This window comes from Populus euphratica, unplaced genomic scaffold, assembly GCF_000495115.2.
Source record: "Populus euphratica unplaced genomic scaffold, PopEup_1.0 scaffold120.1, whole genome shotgun sequence".
NCBI classification, from domain to species: Eukaryota; Viridiplantae; Streptophyta; class Magnoliopsida; order Malpighiales; family Salicaceae; genus Populus; species Populus euphratica.
This window is the reverse complement of record NW_011499918.1, coordinates 640,177-659,313: the sequence shown is the minus strand read 5'-3', so window position 1 is coordinate 659,313 and position 19,137 is coordinate 640,177. Positions and strand designations below refer to the sequence as shown.

Genomic DNA, 19,137 nt, shown 5'->3' with positions numbered 1-19,137 from the left:
TTTTTTTAATTTATTTGTTAATATTTTTGAATCATTTTATTGTACTAATATCAAAAATAAATTATTAAAAGTAATAATTTAAAAACCAACTGCTACTATACTTCTAAATATCCCGTAAAAGGTGCTGATATTATTAAAAAGTAATCACCTGATAACAACAATTCCACTATAATAGAAGTGTGTTTTACAATGATCCATAGGCTGCACTAAAATAATGCTGAGGGTCCAGTGTGTGATCATTTCTAGTGGAGCTATCTGTAAATCTAAAAGGGCCAGGGATGTGATTTTCTCATACAGTTTTTGTGTTCCCTTCTTTTTTTCACACAAGTTAAAATTTCCGACACCTTCTCTAAACTCTCATATCCAGTATACAATTACTTAATTTCTCAAAAGCATATGCAGAGAGCTTCTTAACTTTTATGAGAGACCAAAGGAAGGGCATTACTCATCATGGAGCTTCCTTCAAATTTTCAAGTTTTTCACGTTATGTTTCTTTTAGTCCTTATCTTCGTTCGTCACTGTGTATCATCACATCCAGAAACTTTGCAAGAGAGTTTAGATCATTTTTCATTGCCAGACAACTTTCTCTTCGGCATGGCCTCCTCTTCTTATCAGGTTTGTCACTTCCACTGCTCTCCTTGACTTCCATCTAACTCAAGAACTTAAATGTTTTCTCCTGAAAGTCTATGATAAAAGTATTATCGCATAGTCAATTAAACACTGAGAATCTTTTCTTTTTTTTTCCACTCTTGTACTGTGTAGTTTGAGGGCTCTTATCTTAGTGATGGTAAAGGTTTGAGCAACTGGGATATACATACCCACACACCAGGTTAGGAACTCTTTTCTCTTTTATATCGAAGAGTCTAAAAAGTGTCAATTTTTCACACTCAAGATAACAAAGTCATGATGAGGCTTACTGTGATCTACTACTATCTATCTATTCATATATTTCAGAAAAAGAAGAAACCAGAATTTTCGAGCAAGCAAGATTTAGACCATCCTATTTTTCTGGCTCTTTACTTCTTCATGTTTCCTGTTGCAGGAAAAATAATTGATGGAAGCAATGGAGATATAGCTGCGGACCAATACCATCTCTATCCGGTAAACAGATATGACCTTTATCTTACCTTTTGTTGCCTGAATCCACAGCATGGGTAGCTGTTCGGAATACTTTCTGTACTTAGGCCCCATAACAGAAGCTTGACAGAGAAAAATAATGAAACAATATCTTCCTTCCTTGAAGAAGTTAGTTTATACTTTTACAATGATCTAGACATAGTCATATTAGGTAGAAGGCAACTTGTTTATTAAATTAATCACCTCATGTAAGCAAATAATAAGCCTTCTATACGATGATTAGTATCGATCCCTGAAAGAATTTTAAAAGGGGTGGTGGGGTTGTGGCGGTTAAAATATTCTATAAAAAAGATATGCTTATCTTCATAAATTGCTAAACTACGCTTCTCTGGTAATGCAACAGCATCTCCCTTAATTTTTTTTTAATGATGGGACAAGCTCATCCACTAAATATTTGCTAAATGATGTTAACAGGAAGACACCGATTTAATGGACTCCCTTGGAGTCAGCAGTTATAGGTTCTCGATTTCATGGGCACGAATTCTACCCAGTAAGAACTTTAAGAATTCAGAATATTATCAGCAGGACTTGACATAACTAAAACATAAAGCTTATATGTAACTTCATTCAATTGAGAACAGGAGGGAGATTCGGAGATATCAACAAGGTTGGTATTAGCTACTATAACAAGCTCATCGATTCTCTCCTGCTTAAAGGTTCAGCTTCTGTAACCAATGAACCTGTAATCATTTTTACTGCCTAAGAAATTCCATCAGAAACTGGAAAATGTGTTCATTTTCAATATTTTATTCGGTGCACTTGTTTTTCTCAAATTGCTTCAGGAATCCAACCATTTGTGACATTAGTTCATTATGATATACCTGAAGAACTGGAGGAGAGATATGGTGGATGGCTAAGTCCTAGATGCCAGTAAGTACATGTCCATGGAGTTTGCAGTACTATAAACTAGAAAGCATTAACGAAATATAAATCCAGGCTATGAGAATTAGCTGATTCCTTTCTTTCATTTCCTCAATCAGGGAGGATTTTGGATATTATGCAGATATTTGTTTCAAGAATTTCGGAGATCGAGTGAAGTACTGGACCACCTTCAATGAGCCAAATATACAAACTATTAAATCCTATCGATCAGGTGAATACCCACCATGTCGCTGCTCCAGCCCTTTCGGAAATTGCACTCATGGGGATTCAGAGAAGGAGCCCTTTATTGCCGCACATAATATGATTTTAGCACATGCAACAGCAGTTGATGTTTACCGAACTAAATACCAGGTATTAACAATAAAACAATTTCTTGGATAACATTTGTGAGACAACTACAAAAAATATAAGGAAAGCAGACGCTCAGGACAGATAAGCTTACTACTACTTCCTGTTTAATTATTCAGAAAGAGCAAGGAGGCAGCATTGGAATTGTCTTAGATTGCATTTGGTTTGAACAAATAAGCAACTCCACAGCAGACAAGTTAGCCGCTGACAGAGCTCAAGACTTCTTCCTGAACTGGTTGGTTTCTTTAATGCCCATTTTAATGTTTGTAAATCCATTTAGCATATGAAACCTGTTGAATCTCAAGTATAATGCAGGTTCTTGGACCCCATCATATTTGGAAATTATCCCGCAGAAATGTCTAAAATTCTAGGGTCTACTTTACCGAAATTTTCAAGTAATGACAAAGAGAAACTGAAGAACGGACTGGATTTCATTGGCATCAATCATTACACCAGTGAATACGTCCAGGACTGCATCTTCTCCGTTTGTGAACCCGGAACAGGAGCCTCCAGGACCGAAGGGCTTGCCCGGAGAAGCCAAGAAAAAGATGGAGCTCCCATCGGCATACCTGTACGTATCCTCTCAAGTTAACCCAATCATGAGAATTAATGTTTCCTTCTCAGGAATTTGGTAATGGTTTTTGGTCTATGTAGACTGATGTGGACTGGCTGCATTTTTATCCACAAGGAATGGAGAAGATGGTTACCTATATAAAGAAGAGATACAATAACAAACCAATGATCATTACTGAGAATGGTATGTATGAATTGAGTTCCTTAAAGCAGACAAACTTTTTAATGTCTTCCTCATACAAGTGCAAAGTGTTTTGTAGGGTATGGCCAGCTGAACAATCCAAACCTCACTATTGTTTGTCATGATATAGAAAGGGTGGAGTTTATGTCTAGCTACTGGGATTCCTTGTTGTCAGCAATGGAGTAAGTTCATATTGTGTTTGCATTTTACCTTTTATACATCATATAGACTCAACTCGCTATTACCATGGTCATTTTCCATAAACTGCATCCCTTTTCAGAGCTAATTCAGAGTTTTACAAACAAAATACAACTGAAAGCTTACGCCCTTTCATTTTACTTTTAATCAGGAAAGGAGCAGATGTGAGGGGCTATTTTTCCTGGTCGTTGCTTGATAATTTTGAGTGGACATATGGTTATACACAAAGATACGGACTTTACCACGTTGATTTCACTACACTGAAGAGAACTCCAAAATTATCAGCTACTTGGTTCAAGGAATTTATAGCAAGGTATAAGGTAGACAAATCACAAATGTGAGCTGTGATGAGGACTGCTCCCCCATGAACACAGAAGTTCACTTTCCTAAGGACATCCCCTCTGTGTAGCTCAATTGGCAAAGGAAATCCAGCACATGTTACTAATATGTGTTGACCAAGAATGATCCATAAGCAAAATAAAATCTTGGCAAAATGTGAGTTTATTTAAAGTATGTTATTATTCTAATGGCTATCTTTTATGTAACAGAAATTCAGATATGCTTGGAAAATATCTTGCAATTCTGTTTTTTCTTATTGTATAATAAACGTATTGAAATTCAATAAAGGTTATGTTCAGCATCTATAATAAGAAAGTTTTGTTTTCTCTTCAATATAAACAACAAATTGATATCAAAGTTAATTTTTTGAGGGACTCATAAGATTGAGAGATTCTAAACATAACCTTCAAAAACTTGTAAGATTGAGAGAGTCTAAACATAACCTTCAAATATTTATCATCTAAACACAACACATCCAATATGAATTCAGAAATGCCATTTACTACAGTTGCATCTCCAGTATTTGATGAGATCAATTATCAAGTATATGAAGTGTCAATCTTGTCAAATAATCCAACTATCGCACAAATAAAAAAATCACAGAGAGAAGAAGCAAAGAATATCAAAAGCAAAAGCAATTTTGTTTGCAATAGTTTCACTATCATTTTTTTTACAAAATAATGACTCTGAAAACAACAAAGAAAATCTGGGATTTTCTGAAAGGAGAACATGAAGGAAATGAGAGAATCAAAGGGATACAGGTGTTGAACTGAATCCGAGAATTTGAGTTACAAAAGATGAAAGAATCAGAAACAATCAAGGAATATTCTAACAAACTTCTTAGTATTGTTAACAATATAAAACTCCTTGGCACTGATTTTTCTAATTCTAGAATTGTTCAAAAAATTCTAGCAACAATTCCAGAGAATTTTGAGATAACAATCTCATCTTTAGAAAACTCTAAAGATCAGTCAAGCATTACCTTGGTAGAGTTGTTGAATGCACTGCAAGCATAAGAGCAAAGGAGGTTGATGAGGCAAGAAAGAACCGTAGAGGGTGTATTCTTTGTCAAATCCTAAAATAATCATGATAGTAAGAACAAAAAACAAAAATAGAACAACAAGTTTGGAGGCTCTACTTTCAACACCAAAAACAATAAGACTAGCAATACTCAAAGCTTTCCTCCCTACCCTCACTGCAAAAAAAACAATCTCAGAATAAATGTTGGTGGAGACCTAATGCATGTTGTTTTAGGTGCAGTCAATTAGAGCATATGAAAAAGATATGCAAGACTCGACAATAACAAGCTGAAGCCAAGGTTGCCGATGATCAACATCAAGAGGAGCATTTGTTTGTGATACATGTTTAGCTACAAATAAATTCACAGAAAACTAGCTCATTGACAGCGGCTATACAAATCATATGGCTCATGAAAGGCTCTTTACAAAGCTTGATATAAATATTATTTCCAAAGTCAAGATTGGAAATGGAACTCGCCTGAAAGTAGAAGGCAAAGGAATAGTAGCTATTAAAGTTTTAAATTAATTTTAGATACACTATATGTTCTTGAAATTAGTCAAGACTAGTTAAGTGTTTCTCAATTTCTAGACAAAGGTTATAAAGTGTTGTTTAAAGATAAAAGCTATGTGATTGAAGATACTGAAGGCACAGAAGTTTTCAATATTCAAATAAAAGGAAAAAGTTTTTTATTGGATTTTAAAGAAGAGTAAGATGTTGTACACAAAGAAGTCAATAATTTAATGCTTTGATATAAGAGAATGAAGCATTATTGTTATGAAGCATTATCTTTCATGGAAAAGAACAACAAGACGAAAGGCTTGCCCAAATTAGGAAAATATTTTCCTACATGTGCTACAATATTCTCCGTAACAAAACAATGTTATGGAAAGAAAAAACAGGACAATGATGGAGATAACTAGATGCTTGCTTCATGATAAAGGACTGCCCAAGAAATTCTAGGCTGAGGCAATGAATACATTAATATTCTTGTTGAATAAGTTGCCAATAAAAGCCTTGCAAACAAGGACTCCATTTAAAGTCTGGTTTGGCTAAAAACCAAAGCTAATTAATATGAAGATATTTGATTGTTTATGTTTCTCTTATAATCCTTAAAATAAGAGAGATAAAATAGACAAAAAAGCTGAAACTGAGATTTTTATAAGCTACAATGCTGATGTAAAAGCCTATAGAATCTACATACCTCAAAGAAATAAAGTAATCATCACTAAAGATGTTTAATTTTTTGAATCTGACAACTGGGATTGGAAGGGAAAAAAAATGATTGAAGATCAATATTAGAAGAATGAAATATATGATGAGCCTGTGAGAGGAACCAGAACTCTTGCTGACATCGATCAAAGATGCAATGTTGCTGTAATAGAACCTACAAATTATGAAGTAGCTGCAACTGATTAGAAATCGCTAGATGCAATGAAGGAGGAGTTAAAGATGATTGAAAAGAATTAAATATGGGAATTGGTGGACAGACCTTAACACAAAAAAATCTTATGAGTCAAATGGTTTTTTAGAACCAAATTGAATTTCGATTGTTCTATGAATAAATACAAGGCAAGGCTGGTTGTTAAGGGATATACTCAAATGTTTGGGATGGATTTTTCAAAAACATTCGCTCTGGTTGCAAGGATGGATACAATAAGGATACTGCTGACACTTGCTACACAAAAATATTGGACTTTACATCCAATAGATATCAAATCAGCTTTTTTGAATGGTTACTTGGAGAGAGAAATCTTTGTTGGATAAGAGAATCAAGTATATCAACTAAAAAAATCTCATATGGCTTAAAACAAGCTACAAGAAGCTGGTGTAACAAAATTGATGCTTAGTCGCAGAACTTAGGTTTTGTAAGACTTCTAAGTGAATTTACTCTTTTTATTAAAGGAGCTGAAGAATAGATAATTGTTGTTTCTCTTTATGTTGACAATTTATTAATAACGTAATATTATTTTACTGCAAAACAGAGAAACAACATCCAGACATCTTAACAAAAGCACTTTCCAAGGTCAAATTTGAATATTTGAAATAGAAGTTAAGAATTTGCAGTTTCAGAGTCAAAGAGGAGAATTGTTGACTAGGAATGACTTTATAAGCAAAATAAAATCTCAACATAATCTAAGTTTGTTTACAGTATCAAAGTTTTCTAATGATTATCTTTTATGTAACAGAAAATCAAATATGCTTGGAGAATATCTTGCAATTCTATTTTTTGTAACTGTATAACTAAATCTATTGAAATTCAATAAAGGCTGGGTTCTGCTGCATCTACAATAAGAAAGTTTTGTTTTCTCTTCAATAATCCAGCACATATTACTAATATGCAATGGCATTTTTTAATCAAGGAGCTCCTTAGCTTGATTTTGGCAGAATCGTTCATCAGATCATTTATCTATTATCAAACCTAGATTAAGTTCTGGGGTAAGTCATGCCTTCTATAACAAGAGAAGAAACATCACAGACAAAGAAATGTGAATAAAGAGATGCATTGAGCCGAAAAGAATGGTGATATCAAATTGACAGTAGAGTGAAAGAAGTTTCATGAATTTGGTTCAAGGAGTAGGAAGTTTCAAAGACGTCTCACCATATAACACTAGCCTAGTTCAATCTTCTATTTGCATTTTCATAACAGCATGATTACAAGTACATCAATCTTGTCTGGAGTCCTGCCTACTGACGGCCGATACCTGCACATTAAATCAGCAGAAATAGAAGAAAGGACCTTTTTAAGTAAAGGAGATTAGTACCTAGGTCAAGCAATTCTGCATCTGTTCCTCGGAGATCAGTGTACGAAATGAGGTTGACCGGAGCACCATGCCTAAAGACCAAAAGCAACATGCAGTTCCTTCTCAAACCGTGCAGAGTTCTGCAATAAAGCATGACATGTACAGTTTCCCGCTTGATACAAACATACGTTATGTGGCTTGATTGCTACTATCAGGCCACCAGCAAGTACAGACGTCAAAAAACAGGACTTGAAAATGAAAAACCAACATTTTCAGTGGCCTCAAGTATGAAAGCATTGTCAACTGGCCACCCAAGTTATATATTAAAGTTCAACAATTGAATGCGGACAGAACACTAGAGCAGGGGATATGCAGACAGAACCCTCCATACACCAGGAGAATTCCTTCTCTGTTTAAAGCTATATTTCTTTTAAGCTATGTTTGTTAGGAAGGATGGATTGGCTTAAGTGGAGGGATGGCTTAAGATCCCTCTAGTTGTTTGGCTAACAAGTAAGAATAACGATGAGATTAATCCATTCAAATTATCCAAATTGGAAGATTGAATCCTCGAACCCTTATCCTTCTTGTCAAACGTATGCTAATACTCCCAATCCCTCTTCCTCAATCTCTCCCCTCTCATCCATCCTTCTCTCAATCCTCCTTGAAAAACAGAGTGTCCTCCTACCTCTTTCTATATCATCTGATCACAAAACTCTGAAAGAAGTTTAGATAGATCCTTCTATATTTCCGGCTAACTTTCTCCTTGGAACAGCCCCCTCTTCTTACCAGGTTTTTTTAACTTCTTCACTCTCATTACACTCCAAGTTAACTTTGATCATCCTTTAAATGTAATTTATACAACCCTATCACTCAGTACAGTAGAACTTTTCCATGAATGAACATAGAAAGGTTTTCTCGACCCTTGAATTTTGCAGGTTGAAGGGGCTTTCATGAGCGATGGTAAAGGTTTGAGCAATTGGGTTGTTTACACACACAAATCAGGTCATGAGCACTCTCTCCATGGCGATATCTAACAAAGCTAAATCTTTGATCCAAGAACTGCAACACTAACTCAATATCACTTCAAATGTATACTGGGCTTTGGGCTTGCATGTTAGGCTTGGTGTCTTCTTGCAAAACAAGTTTTTCAAAATAGGGGATACTCCATTGAACATCAAGTTAGTGAAATGGTGAGGAAAAATAGAGAAATCAGGATGAGTGAGGAAGAGAAGGTTTAATATAACGATGGAGAGGTTGTTGTTCCAAATGTCCTAGTGTGTTTGTATTTGGAGTATTTATACACCTTACTTGACAAAGGGCAGGGAGTAGTAACTCACTTGACGATGATAAGCAGAGGATGTCGTGGCGGGAAGTTAAGGCAGTTATTTACCTGTTTTCCATACCACTAAAAATAATAAAAACCTCACGTGCACGTTTTCAAAAGTTTTGAATTTTTTTAAAAAAATATTATTTTTATTTTTAAGCCATTTTAATATATTGATATCAAAAATAAATTTTAAAAAATAAAATAAAAATATTATTTAAATAAATTTTTAAACAAAAAAATATTTTAAAAAACTATATACTCTATGTACCTCAATTAATTCAGTTAACTTGTAAAATGGGCTAATGTATAATACCTACTCTAGCTTCATAGGAGTTGTAGATTTTGTTTGATATTGGAATAGTAGTTATTTTTTTAAAAAAAATTTATTTGAAAATATATTAAAAAAATTATTTAAAAAAAATTATTTTTATATTAATATATTAAAATAATTTAAAAATATCAAAAATATTAATTCAAATCACCATGCGGCTGAGGCCTGGATCAAGCGGCATGGTGCACATGTCTTCTACCATTTGGCCAGGCACAGGTGCAGAAAACTACCCGTTGCTCAGCCTAGTCCAAGCGGCAAGGTGCGAAAAAACTCCTGTCATGTATTATTTTATTTATTTATTTTGCACAGCCAACAGCAGTCCAAAAATACAGTTATCTTTCAAGTTATCCCTACACTCTTACAACATATGTATTGAGAGTATTGTGATATGGAGGAGAGTTGTCTTCAATTATCCTCCTTCAGCTAATCATTCCTGTTAGAAAGCTTGCAATGAGGTGGAGAACTTTTATAAATAAATAAATTAATTAATAAATTAATACATTATTTATTCACTTAAAAAACTAAAATGGTATATTTAATTTAGCCTTCAAAATTAATTCTAACACTTTCCTTTAATTTTAAAAATATTACATTTCTTAAAATTTATAAATATATTGAAGGATCATCTTGCAATATATTCGAATGATGTGATTTTAAAATCTCTTGTTGATGACAAAAACTTCAATCGTGTCTTCTTTCATTTGTTTTGAACACCCACGTTGCTATCACTCTTTCTTTTCTATCTTTCATCTTCAGCTTGAAAAGATTTTTCTTACATCTTTATCTTAAGTACTCTTTTTATCATGCTTAGCTAATGAGATCTCTTTAATTCTCCTTTCTTTGACAATTGAATTTGTCTAAACATGACCATTTTTCTCTTCTTGTGATTGCTATCAGATTTCCTGGGTCAAATGTCTCTTTCCAATGTTTAATTTTGTTAAAGATTTATATCAACTCGAAAATATAAATTGTTAAATAGGGTTTCAATCAATTATTTATATTATTTTTTAATTCACATTCTCAAGCTTCTTGAGTTTGAAACTTGCATAGAATCACATTAACTTATATTTAATTTTATTAATTAGAATAAAAATGGTAAAATTCAAGTTCATGATTATTTGGTTATCAAGAATCTAATGTCATGATAAAAAAATCTTCTTAACTCAAAAACTTAAACTATTAGGTAAGATTTCAAAATATGATTTATAATCAACTTTTTATCAAGTTGTTGTCTTCTTCTTATCATGGCTCCTCAATCATTTTTCATCTCCCTTAAAATGAGTTATTTCTTCTTTTTTTCATATATGGTCTCTTTTATATTACCTCATCTTTTATGTCAGATTTTATCAACTTGCACATAACCTTTTTTAGCTTTCTCTCTCTATTTCTTGATGTAATATTTTAATTTTTTTTATTAAATTCTATCTTCTTATACCTTTAGGTTTTTTATTCTTTAGATGTCACTTGATATTCTACATTCTATTGGGATTTCTCCCTTCTACACACATGCATAAATCTCTTAAACACCCTATTAAACCTAACTAGCTTTGATAACCATGTTGGAAAAAATTGACATATTAAATTTAGACTTCAAAATTAAAAAAAAAAAAAAACCTTGAATTATGAGATGATAGAACTCAATAATAATCAATTATTTATATTATTTTTTAATTCACACTCTCAACTTAAAGTTTATTGAGTTTGAAACTTATATAGAATCACATTAACTTATACTTAATTTTATTAATTAGAATAAAAATGATAAAATTCAAATTCATGATTATTTGGTTATCAAGAATCTAATGTCATGATAAAAAATCTTCTTAACTCAAAAACTTAAACTATTAGGTAAGATTTCAAAATATGATTTATAATCAACTTTTTATCAAGTTGTTGTCTTCTTCTTATCATGGCTCCTCAATCATTTTTCATCTCCCTTAAAATGAGTTATTTCTTCTTTTTTTCATATATGGTCTCTTTTATATTACCTCATCTTTTATGTCAGATTTTATCAACTTGCACATAACCTTTTTTAGCTTTCTCTCTCTATTTCTTGATGTAATATTTTAATTTTTTTTATTAAATTCTATCTTCTTATACCTTTAGGTTTTTTATTCTTTAGATGTCACTTGATATTCTACATTCTATTGGGATTTCTCCCTTCTACACACATGCATAAATCTCTTAAACACCCTATTAAACCTAACTAGCTTTGATAACCATGTTGGAAAAAATTGACATATTAAATTTAGACTTCAAAATTAAAAAAAAAAATCTTGAATTATGAGAGGATAGAACTCAATAATAGAATTGAAACCTTACATTAAGAAAAAGAAATGACTAGTTGAATTTGATATGATATGAATGAGATTTGTTTATAATATTTTGGAGACCGATTGAAGTATTAAGGTTCCGTTTATTTCATGGAAAATAGTTTCTTAAAAATTACTTTCCAAACTTATTTATGTTTGTTTGTTATTAGAAAAATTGATCAACAGAGACCACTTTTTAATTAAAGAAAAATTTGACTTGATTTTCTAAAAAGTGTTTTCTTTTTATTTTAGGCGGAAAATATTTTTTCAAAAGTTGTGAAAAAATTAGAAATATCATGTTATTTACTGATTATATCAAATTTGATCTCCAAACTTTTTATTGTTATATATTTTATTTAATTTTTTTTTTAATTTCATTTCTTAAAATTTCTTTATTAACTATGATTCTTATTTTTATGATTCTTATTTGCTTTTCTCTTATCATTTTCTTAATTAAAATTTATTATCTATCATATTTGGTCTTTATTTTTTTATAGTTATTTATTTTATTGAAAATAATTTATGAAATTGTATTTTTTTTGTTTAATTTCATCATTTTTCAATGTTTTTATATGTTAGATTTGATTTCTATTATTGTCATTGTTATTTATTTTATCTGAGATAATTTATGAAATTAGAATTTTTTTTAATTTTATTCTCATTCAACCTTTTAATTTATAAAATTTATTCCTTATTATTTTAATAAATTTGAATTTATTTCCAACTTTTTAATTTATAAAATTTATTCCTTCTTATTTTAATAAATTTGAATTTATTTTCCAACTCATTTTTCATTACATAATCGAACACTGGAAATTATTTTTCAATTTATTTTTTATAATACTATCAAATATTAAAAAATAATATACTTCTTAAAAAATTATTTTAGAAAAAATTACTTTTCAACCAAAAAAAATTAAATACAAACGACATTTATTTATCTGAATTTTTCCAGTCGTATTTGGGTACCGGCCAAGTCAACACTGGACATCCCATTGCTCGAGCCCTTTTGAAAATTTGTTCTTACGGAGACTCAAAGACAGGCCATTTGAAACAACACATAACATAATCCTATCACATGCAACTGCAGACCATATCTATAGTACCAAGTTCTGGTAATCATACAGATAAAAGCTCAGTTCAGATATCACCTGTGAGGAGTAGAAGGAAAATAGGACACAATTGTACAGTAGCTACGTTGGTAATCTCAAAAAACAAATAAGGTGGAAGCATTGGGATCATCTTACATTGTGATTGGTCCGAGCCAGTTAGCAATTGCAGCGCAGACAATTTAGCTGTTCAACGAGCTTGAGCCTTCATCTTCAACTGGTTAATCTTTTTATCTTCCTATACCTCCTTTCATATAAAACATATTACCTCAAGACACCTTAAAATTATTTAAAAATAAATAAATAGAACCCCATTTATATTTTCAGATATTTTTATAGAAAAAAACCATCACTATTAAACACCTCTCATTAAAGGAACCTATGACATTAAGATTAGCCATTTTTATCATCAAATTATAGTAAACTGACAACTTTCTTTCTCTATCACCATAATCAAGCAGACTTTCTCTTGCTTTTTTTATTCTAAAAAAAAAGGATCAAAGTAAAACATCCAAAAACTAAAGGGATTGAAATAGAAGAAAAATGATAAAATAGAAATAAAAAAGTACTTGTTAATGCTAATTTTAGATTGGCCAACTCAATTTTTCATGTTTTACACTTCGGTCCTCTATCTTTTAATTGTGTGTTCCTATAACAAATCATAAGCAATCAATTATCAATTTGACAAAAAAAAAAAAAAAAAGAAGGATGCAATTGAAAAAAATCCAGAAAAACAAAAGGAGCTCTTTTGATTCCTATTTCTTTTTCCCACATCTTAGTGTACTGTATAATAATAATAAACATCCGAATCATAAATAAAGGATGGAAAACAATGAGATGTATTGAAACAAAAAGAATTAGCGTGCCATACTAACATCATATCAAAAGAAAATATCTCCTGGTAACAATCTATGCATAATGCCATGAAAGGGACTTGGTATAAAAGATTAGAAAGGTTCACCAAGGATATCTAACCATATAACACTAGCCACGTTATATCTTCCCTTCAGAATTTTATTTGCCTTTGCTTTACAACATGTCACAAGGCCTACAGTTTACGGTTCTTAAATTGATTCTCACCCTCTGACCATAGGATACCTGCACAGTGTATCTGTTTCACTATTAGCAAACAGTGAAAGGAAAGGCAGTCCATTAAATGAGTTTCAGCTGCAAGAGTGAGTCAGAACCTTAGATCAAAGAGTGATGCTAGATGGACCTCAAACTTCAGCTGAAGAAGAACACTCAGCTTGGTAATTGATCCCAATCATCCAGTACCTATTTAAGCCATTCAGCATCTCCACCAGGGAGATCCAGCATTGTAAATGTGCTTGCCATCGTCCCATGAAATCTGGCATGCCTGAAGACCAATAGCAACGTTTGGTTCCTTGCCGTGACATAAAACCCACTCTTCAACAGCTATTGCTTTATCATCCTCACTAGTGTATTGCTTTTTGTATTTTCCAAATGGATTACAACCCGGACTGACCATTTCTGCAACTGCAGCTGGCATGTACATTGAGTCACCCACCAGAGGTGCACCGACGGCAGCCAGTTGAGCTCGTATCTGCACCATATGACTTAAATGTTATAGCCAAAGTAACCATTATATCCCCACTAGATATTCCATCCATGAACCAAGTAATATAGAAGCTAACTATCAATGCCAATCGCTGACTTACTGCTGAGAGACTCTAAGATCATGATTTGAGAAATGCAGATCCATACGACTTTTGAGTTTTCTCATTGGAAAATCTTGTCCAGATCATTTAGTGAATGCTCATGGTTCAATGAGGATATGCAGCAAATGCTAATTTTTTGCACAGAATGCATAAGATACATATTCAATCCAAATACATGAGAATTATGACTCAACTTGTATAAATATAAAAAAAAAAAAAATAGAGAGAGAGAGAGAGGATTATGACTTGCAAAGAAAGAAAAGGTAAGCTGAATAACCTGATGTGTACGGCCAGTCAAAAGGTTGATTTTACACTCATATGCATGATCCTTTGAGGGCCACCCACAGTCTTGAACACAATATTTCTCTTCCACAACAGCATCTGGCCAAGGAACTCTCTTGCATTCCATGACCTCAAGTTGACATAAATGCCAACCTTTTATAAATTCTGCATGCCATAAAAGCTTTTATTTCAAATTTATACCACAACCACCTCGCAGAAAGACTACTGATTACCCGGTAGTTCTGCCACCTTCAATAAATAAATGAGCATGATGACAAACCAATATCATTTCAAAAAGAACTGGCTAAAGATATTCGCTCGGAAAGTTGTGCCCTATCCAGTTGTAATAATTCAAAAGAGCCTCTAATTAGAATGCAACTCTTAACTAATTTCCTGGTATGGGTTTCATGGTATCAGTTGGCGAGGCATTTGAATACAAACTGGAAGGTATAAAGGAGAGAGGAGAGGCACTTTCTAGAGGTATATAGCCTTTACGACACTTGATGACAAGTACTTGGTAAGTCAAGTGTACATAATGCCAAGGTAATATCCAGGAATAACACTGCTTGAGTCGCAACTTCATCAATTCAATGCTTGATGGAGATGATTACCTTCTGAAACAAGTCTCGGAGCCATATTAATAGGACGCATGTAGTGGTTAACTACACCAATGGGCACAGGAGATGCAGCAAGTGCAATATAAAGCTTCTTCACCGTTTTCTCCTGATGACAGCAAAAAAGATGTGGTTGAATTAAGGGCCTTGAGATGCACTTAAAACTTCGTGACCATCTACTTCTGGGAGTGGTGACCTTGGTGATAATATGCTGAAGGTCCTGCACTTCTGGAGGGTGGCCTGCCCAGCACCCAAGCTAACCAATCAAATATTTGTATGTAAGATATAGTATCAGAAACTTACTCTGATTTTTCCGTGGAAAACTGAGCAGTCCTCCTTGCTCCTGGCTAACACAACACTACACATGAAATACACACCATTATTTACTCTTCATGATAACTATAAGAACAACAACATAATTCTATCAGAGTGCATACCAGCCTTCTGTGCAGTTATCAATCTGATGGGTAGTCCTTAATGGGGCTGTCAATCCCAATGCACGAGTCGCGAAGGTGGCACAACTTTCTTCTATGTTGTCTGTAGTTCCTCCAACCTAAATGAAGTTCATGTTTACATATCATATAAGCAATCAGTTCACTAGTGTAAATGGTGAAAAGCACAAAGTGACTGTAGATTTCATTCATAAAATTGAGCGTGGCTCCAAACTCATGCACTATGAACAGACAAGAGCTCATCAAGGCTTGACAAGTCTTAGTTTATTTGGAGCAAAGGCAGAAGCTGTTAATTTATTTTCTTTTGAGAATATCCTGTATCATCATAGTTAGTATTTTATATCAAATCCAAAATTATGAAAATAATTTGTTTACCAGAATCAGACTGTTGGTCAAGCCAAATCAACAAAATTGATAAACTAATGCATCAATGCCATACCGATGTACCAGCAGGTTTGTCCAAAACAACAAAAGATTCAGTCACATGTATAATTCTTGATTTCCAATCAATGTCATAGCACCTGAAGACAATTAGAATGTCAATGAGTATCAATTTAATGGAAGATGGCAGTAAACCTCCACCTAATATTGTGTTTACCTAGGGAAGCGTTTTGGGTGTACATGAACACGCAAATACATTCCAGCTTCAAGAAACTGATCAACATGGGTTATCCGGAAAGTTTTCTGTGCTTCTCGTACTGTTTTCCCTTTGATAGAAGCTCTCTTCTTTAGAACTGATGGTGCTGTAACTTCTTCAAATACCCTAATCTGCTCAGGAGTTGCTGTTGGAGGTGGCTGTGGGCATACAAGAGCATAATGTACAGCTCCAAAATGGATAAGATCTGCAACAAACCTTCAAAGAATGTAATTTGCTATGTATCACTCTATCTTGATTAATAATGATGTTCATGCTGTGCAAAATTTTGGAATGTGTGTTTTAACATCAAGAAAAACATTTAGAATACAAGAGAACAGCACTTACAGAGGAGGAAGGTCCAGAGCTTTACAGATATAGTCTAGAACAGGACCTTCTTCTGAAACAACCAAGTGTTCAATTCTTGGTGGGCTATTGTGAGAGGGGCACGGAAGCAAGCGGGTATATTCCGGGTAACTGAAACAAATTAAGTCTCCAAATTCACTATCGACAAGATTAGGCGACATCAAATGTATATTGCAACAACAAATGAATTTCAAATTAAATGTGGATAACAAGACCAAAAAAGGAATGGCAAGCTCAATTAAATAAGGCCTCAAAGGGCTGTCAAGTGTTTTAATTGAAGGCTAATAAGAAGGTAGAAAAATTGTGTAGAAACCTCTCTTCTTATCTTCCGTTAAATTTGGCTAAGATCCCACGTTTCTACAAGTAGGAGCAACTTCTCTGTTATCACTAAATTCCAACTCAGTCCTTCCATAGAATCAACTTTCAATAGTAGAACACGATACCTTCTTCGAGCAAACAGCAACTTCATTAAGGGCCATTGCTAATACCTTATCAAAAACCTTACAAAAGAAAACAAATAAAACTAATACTCACAATACCTCAACAACTCTTTGAAACTAAAACTCAAAACTTTTCAAAGACATTACAACTCTCAAATATCATAATTTCTTCAGAAACCAAAAATGCTCGCTATTTTCAGGTCAACTTTCCCCAAAGCCAAAATATGCAGGAGCCATTTTTTGCTCTTAAAATTGTTCAGTACATTCACTTACACCACTGATAGCAACTAAACCAAAAACTGAAACTTTTCAAAGACATTACAATTCTGAAATACAATACACCATCATAACATTTGGTAAGCCTCAACTTTCTTATCATCATACGAAGAGCAAGCCATGGTACCAAAAATTTACCTCTTACTTCAAACAAAAACATTAATGATTGAAACTTTAACCAAACCAAGCTAAAATATAAGAAACCAATTAAAATAAACGGACTGTAAAGAATACCCATTAACAGAAGAAGTGGCAGTTGTGCTAGCAATATCTTGCTTCAATGATTCACAGCTGAACTTCCTTTTACTCAGAGAACACCAAACCAAAGCCTTCTTGTTGAGAGAATAAGCCCTGGTGGATGCTAGCGTGCGCAGGAGGGTGACTGGTGCGCTAAAACCCCTGTAACTATAGCTAAAGATTGAAGCTAAATTCAGCGAAGCCATTGTTCACAGTTTGCTTGGAGTGAGCGCAGCCATGAAGTAGTGAAGGTGTTAAAGGATGAGTTTTAGAAGGCATGTCGGTTCTTTCACCAAACGACGGGTCATATAATATTTTGATTTTGTATGTAAATGACATGTCATTCAAATACAACTGGCGCAAAATGCCGTATTGGTTGTCCACGGGTGACAAGTCATTCAAGGTTGTTGTGAAGGGCAGAAAATTTTGGTAGTGCATAGTGAAAACCAATTTGCATATTTTATCTCGAAAGTATAAGAATTTATTTAATGTTTATGTCTTCGTTATTCAATCAAATATACTTATATCCCTTTATATTTATTTTTTTTATTTTACAACATTAACCAAATGCAATCTTGTAGACTTTATCTTATTTCTTTCCTTTATGTTTTGAAAATAAATGTATAAGTAAATTATAAAAATTTATGTCATTAATCCCAATAAATTATCTTAGAAATAGCATCCATCGGTGTAGCATATCTAGTTTTATATAAGTTGTAATAATCTTTTTTTCCTCTTAAACAACAATATGTAATTATAGTATCAATATAAATCAACTCTCATCATTTTTTTAAAATAAAAAATTAATTCCATTGATAGCAAATAGCACAATTGTTATACCCTAAATTTTTAGAAATTAATCACCTAGTTGTTGATTAATTAGATTTGTATTGGATTTTAGTACTCATTTTACGTGTCTAAATGTTCCCATATAAATCTAAAACAAACTTATAAGATTTTATTTCATGATTTTAATATTAATTGATTTATTTCATATTTTATAATCCCCAATTCTTCATTATTGCAATAAGAAATATTTACTAGTTTGCTATTTTATGTATTAATTGCTCATGTTTTAGAAATTATATAACAAAGTCACTAAATTATTTGTTAAATAATAAATTTATTTTGTTTTATTTATTAAGAGTAGAATAATATTTTTAACTTAATCTATATATAAGTTCTTTGTATTTAGACTAAATTATATATTTTCAAAAATAAATAAAAAGAAGAATTTTAGCCTCTTTCTTTTTCATATTCATATTTTCTTTATGTTAATTGAATTATTTTAACATAGTATCGGAACAGGTTTTATGGAACGAGATGTAATATTAAATACAACTTTCAAGGATCCAACTTGTTTTAACATTGTACTATTCATTAAAAAAAATTAGAGTGATATTTTTTCTTCCACTTTTGTAAAATTCAATATTTCATCTTTCCTTCAGCTTCTGCAATTTGATATTTGCATTCAGTTTTTGTAATTATTTTGGTATTTCATCTTCCCTTCAGCTTCTATAATTTGGTATTTGTGTTCAATTTCTGTAAATTTATTTTGTGTTTTGGAGTAATCGTATAACTTCAAAAAGATATTTATTTAGTTTTTGCAATCTCTATTTAGTTTTTGCAATTTGATATTTTTTTTTATACTACTTTTGC

At 32.5% G+C, this 19,137-nt stretch overlaps 2 protein-coding genes across 2 annotated transcripts; one reads left to right on the top strand and one right to left on the bottom strand.

Annotated features, from left to right (window-relative positions):
* The first annotated feature begins 135 nt into the window (after positions 1–135).
* On the top strand, positions 136–3,959 carry LOC105134834 (beta-glucosidase 46-like). The gene is made up of 12 exons (XM_011039391.1): positions 136–615; positions 763–829; positions 1,043–1,101; positions 1,552–1,627; positions 1,719–1,793; positions 1,920–2,007; positions 2,118–2,370; positions 2,487–2,602; positions 2,683–2,938; positions 3,022–3,124; positions 3,201–3,303; positions 3,471–3,959. The coding sequence occupies exons 1-12, from the start codon at positions 451–453 to the stop codon at positions 3,658–3,660; spliced, it is 1,551 nt and encodes a 516-aa protein (XP_011037693.1). The 5' UTR covers positions 136–450; the 3' UTR covers positions 3,661–3,959.
* A 9,351-nt stretch (positions 3,960–13,310) lies between these two features.
* On the bottom strand, positions 13,311–17,747 carry LOC105134833 (Pseudouridine synthase family protein). The gene is made up of 10 exons (XM_011039389.1): positions 17,476–17,747; positions 16,508–16,636; positions 16,124–16,378; positions 15,965–16,046; positions 15,511–15,626; positions 15,377–15,431; positions 15,071–15,182; positions 14,455–14,624; positions 13,686–14,062; positions 13,311–13,596 (listed from the first exon to the last, which is right to left on the bottom strand). Exons 1-9 carry the CDS (start codon positions 17,682–17,684, stop codon positions 13,787–13,789), a joined length of 1,404 nt encoding a protein of 467 aa, XP_011037691.1. The 5' UTR covers positions 17,685–17,747; the 3' UTR covers positions 13,311–13,596; positions 13,686–13,786.
* Between the last annotated feature and the right edge of the window lie 1,390 nt (positions 17,748–19,137).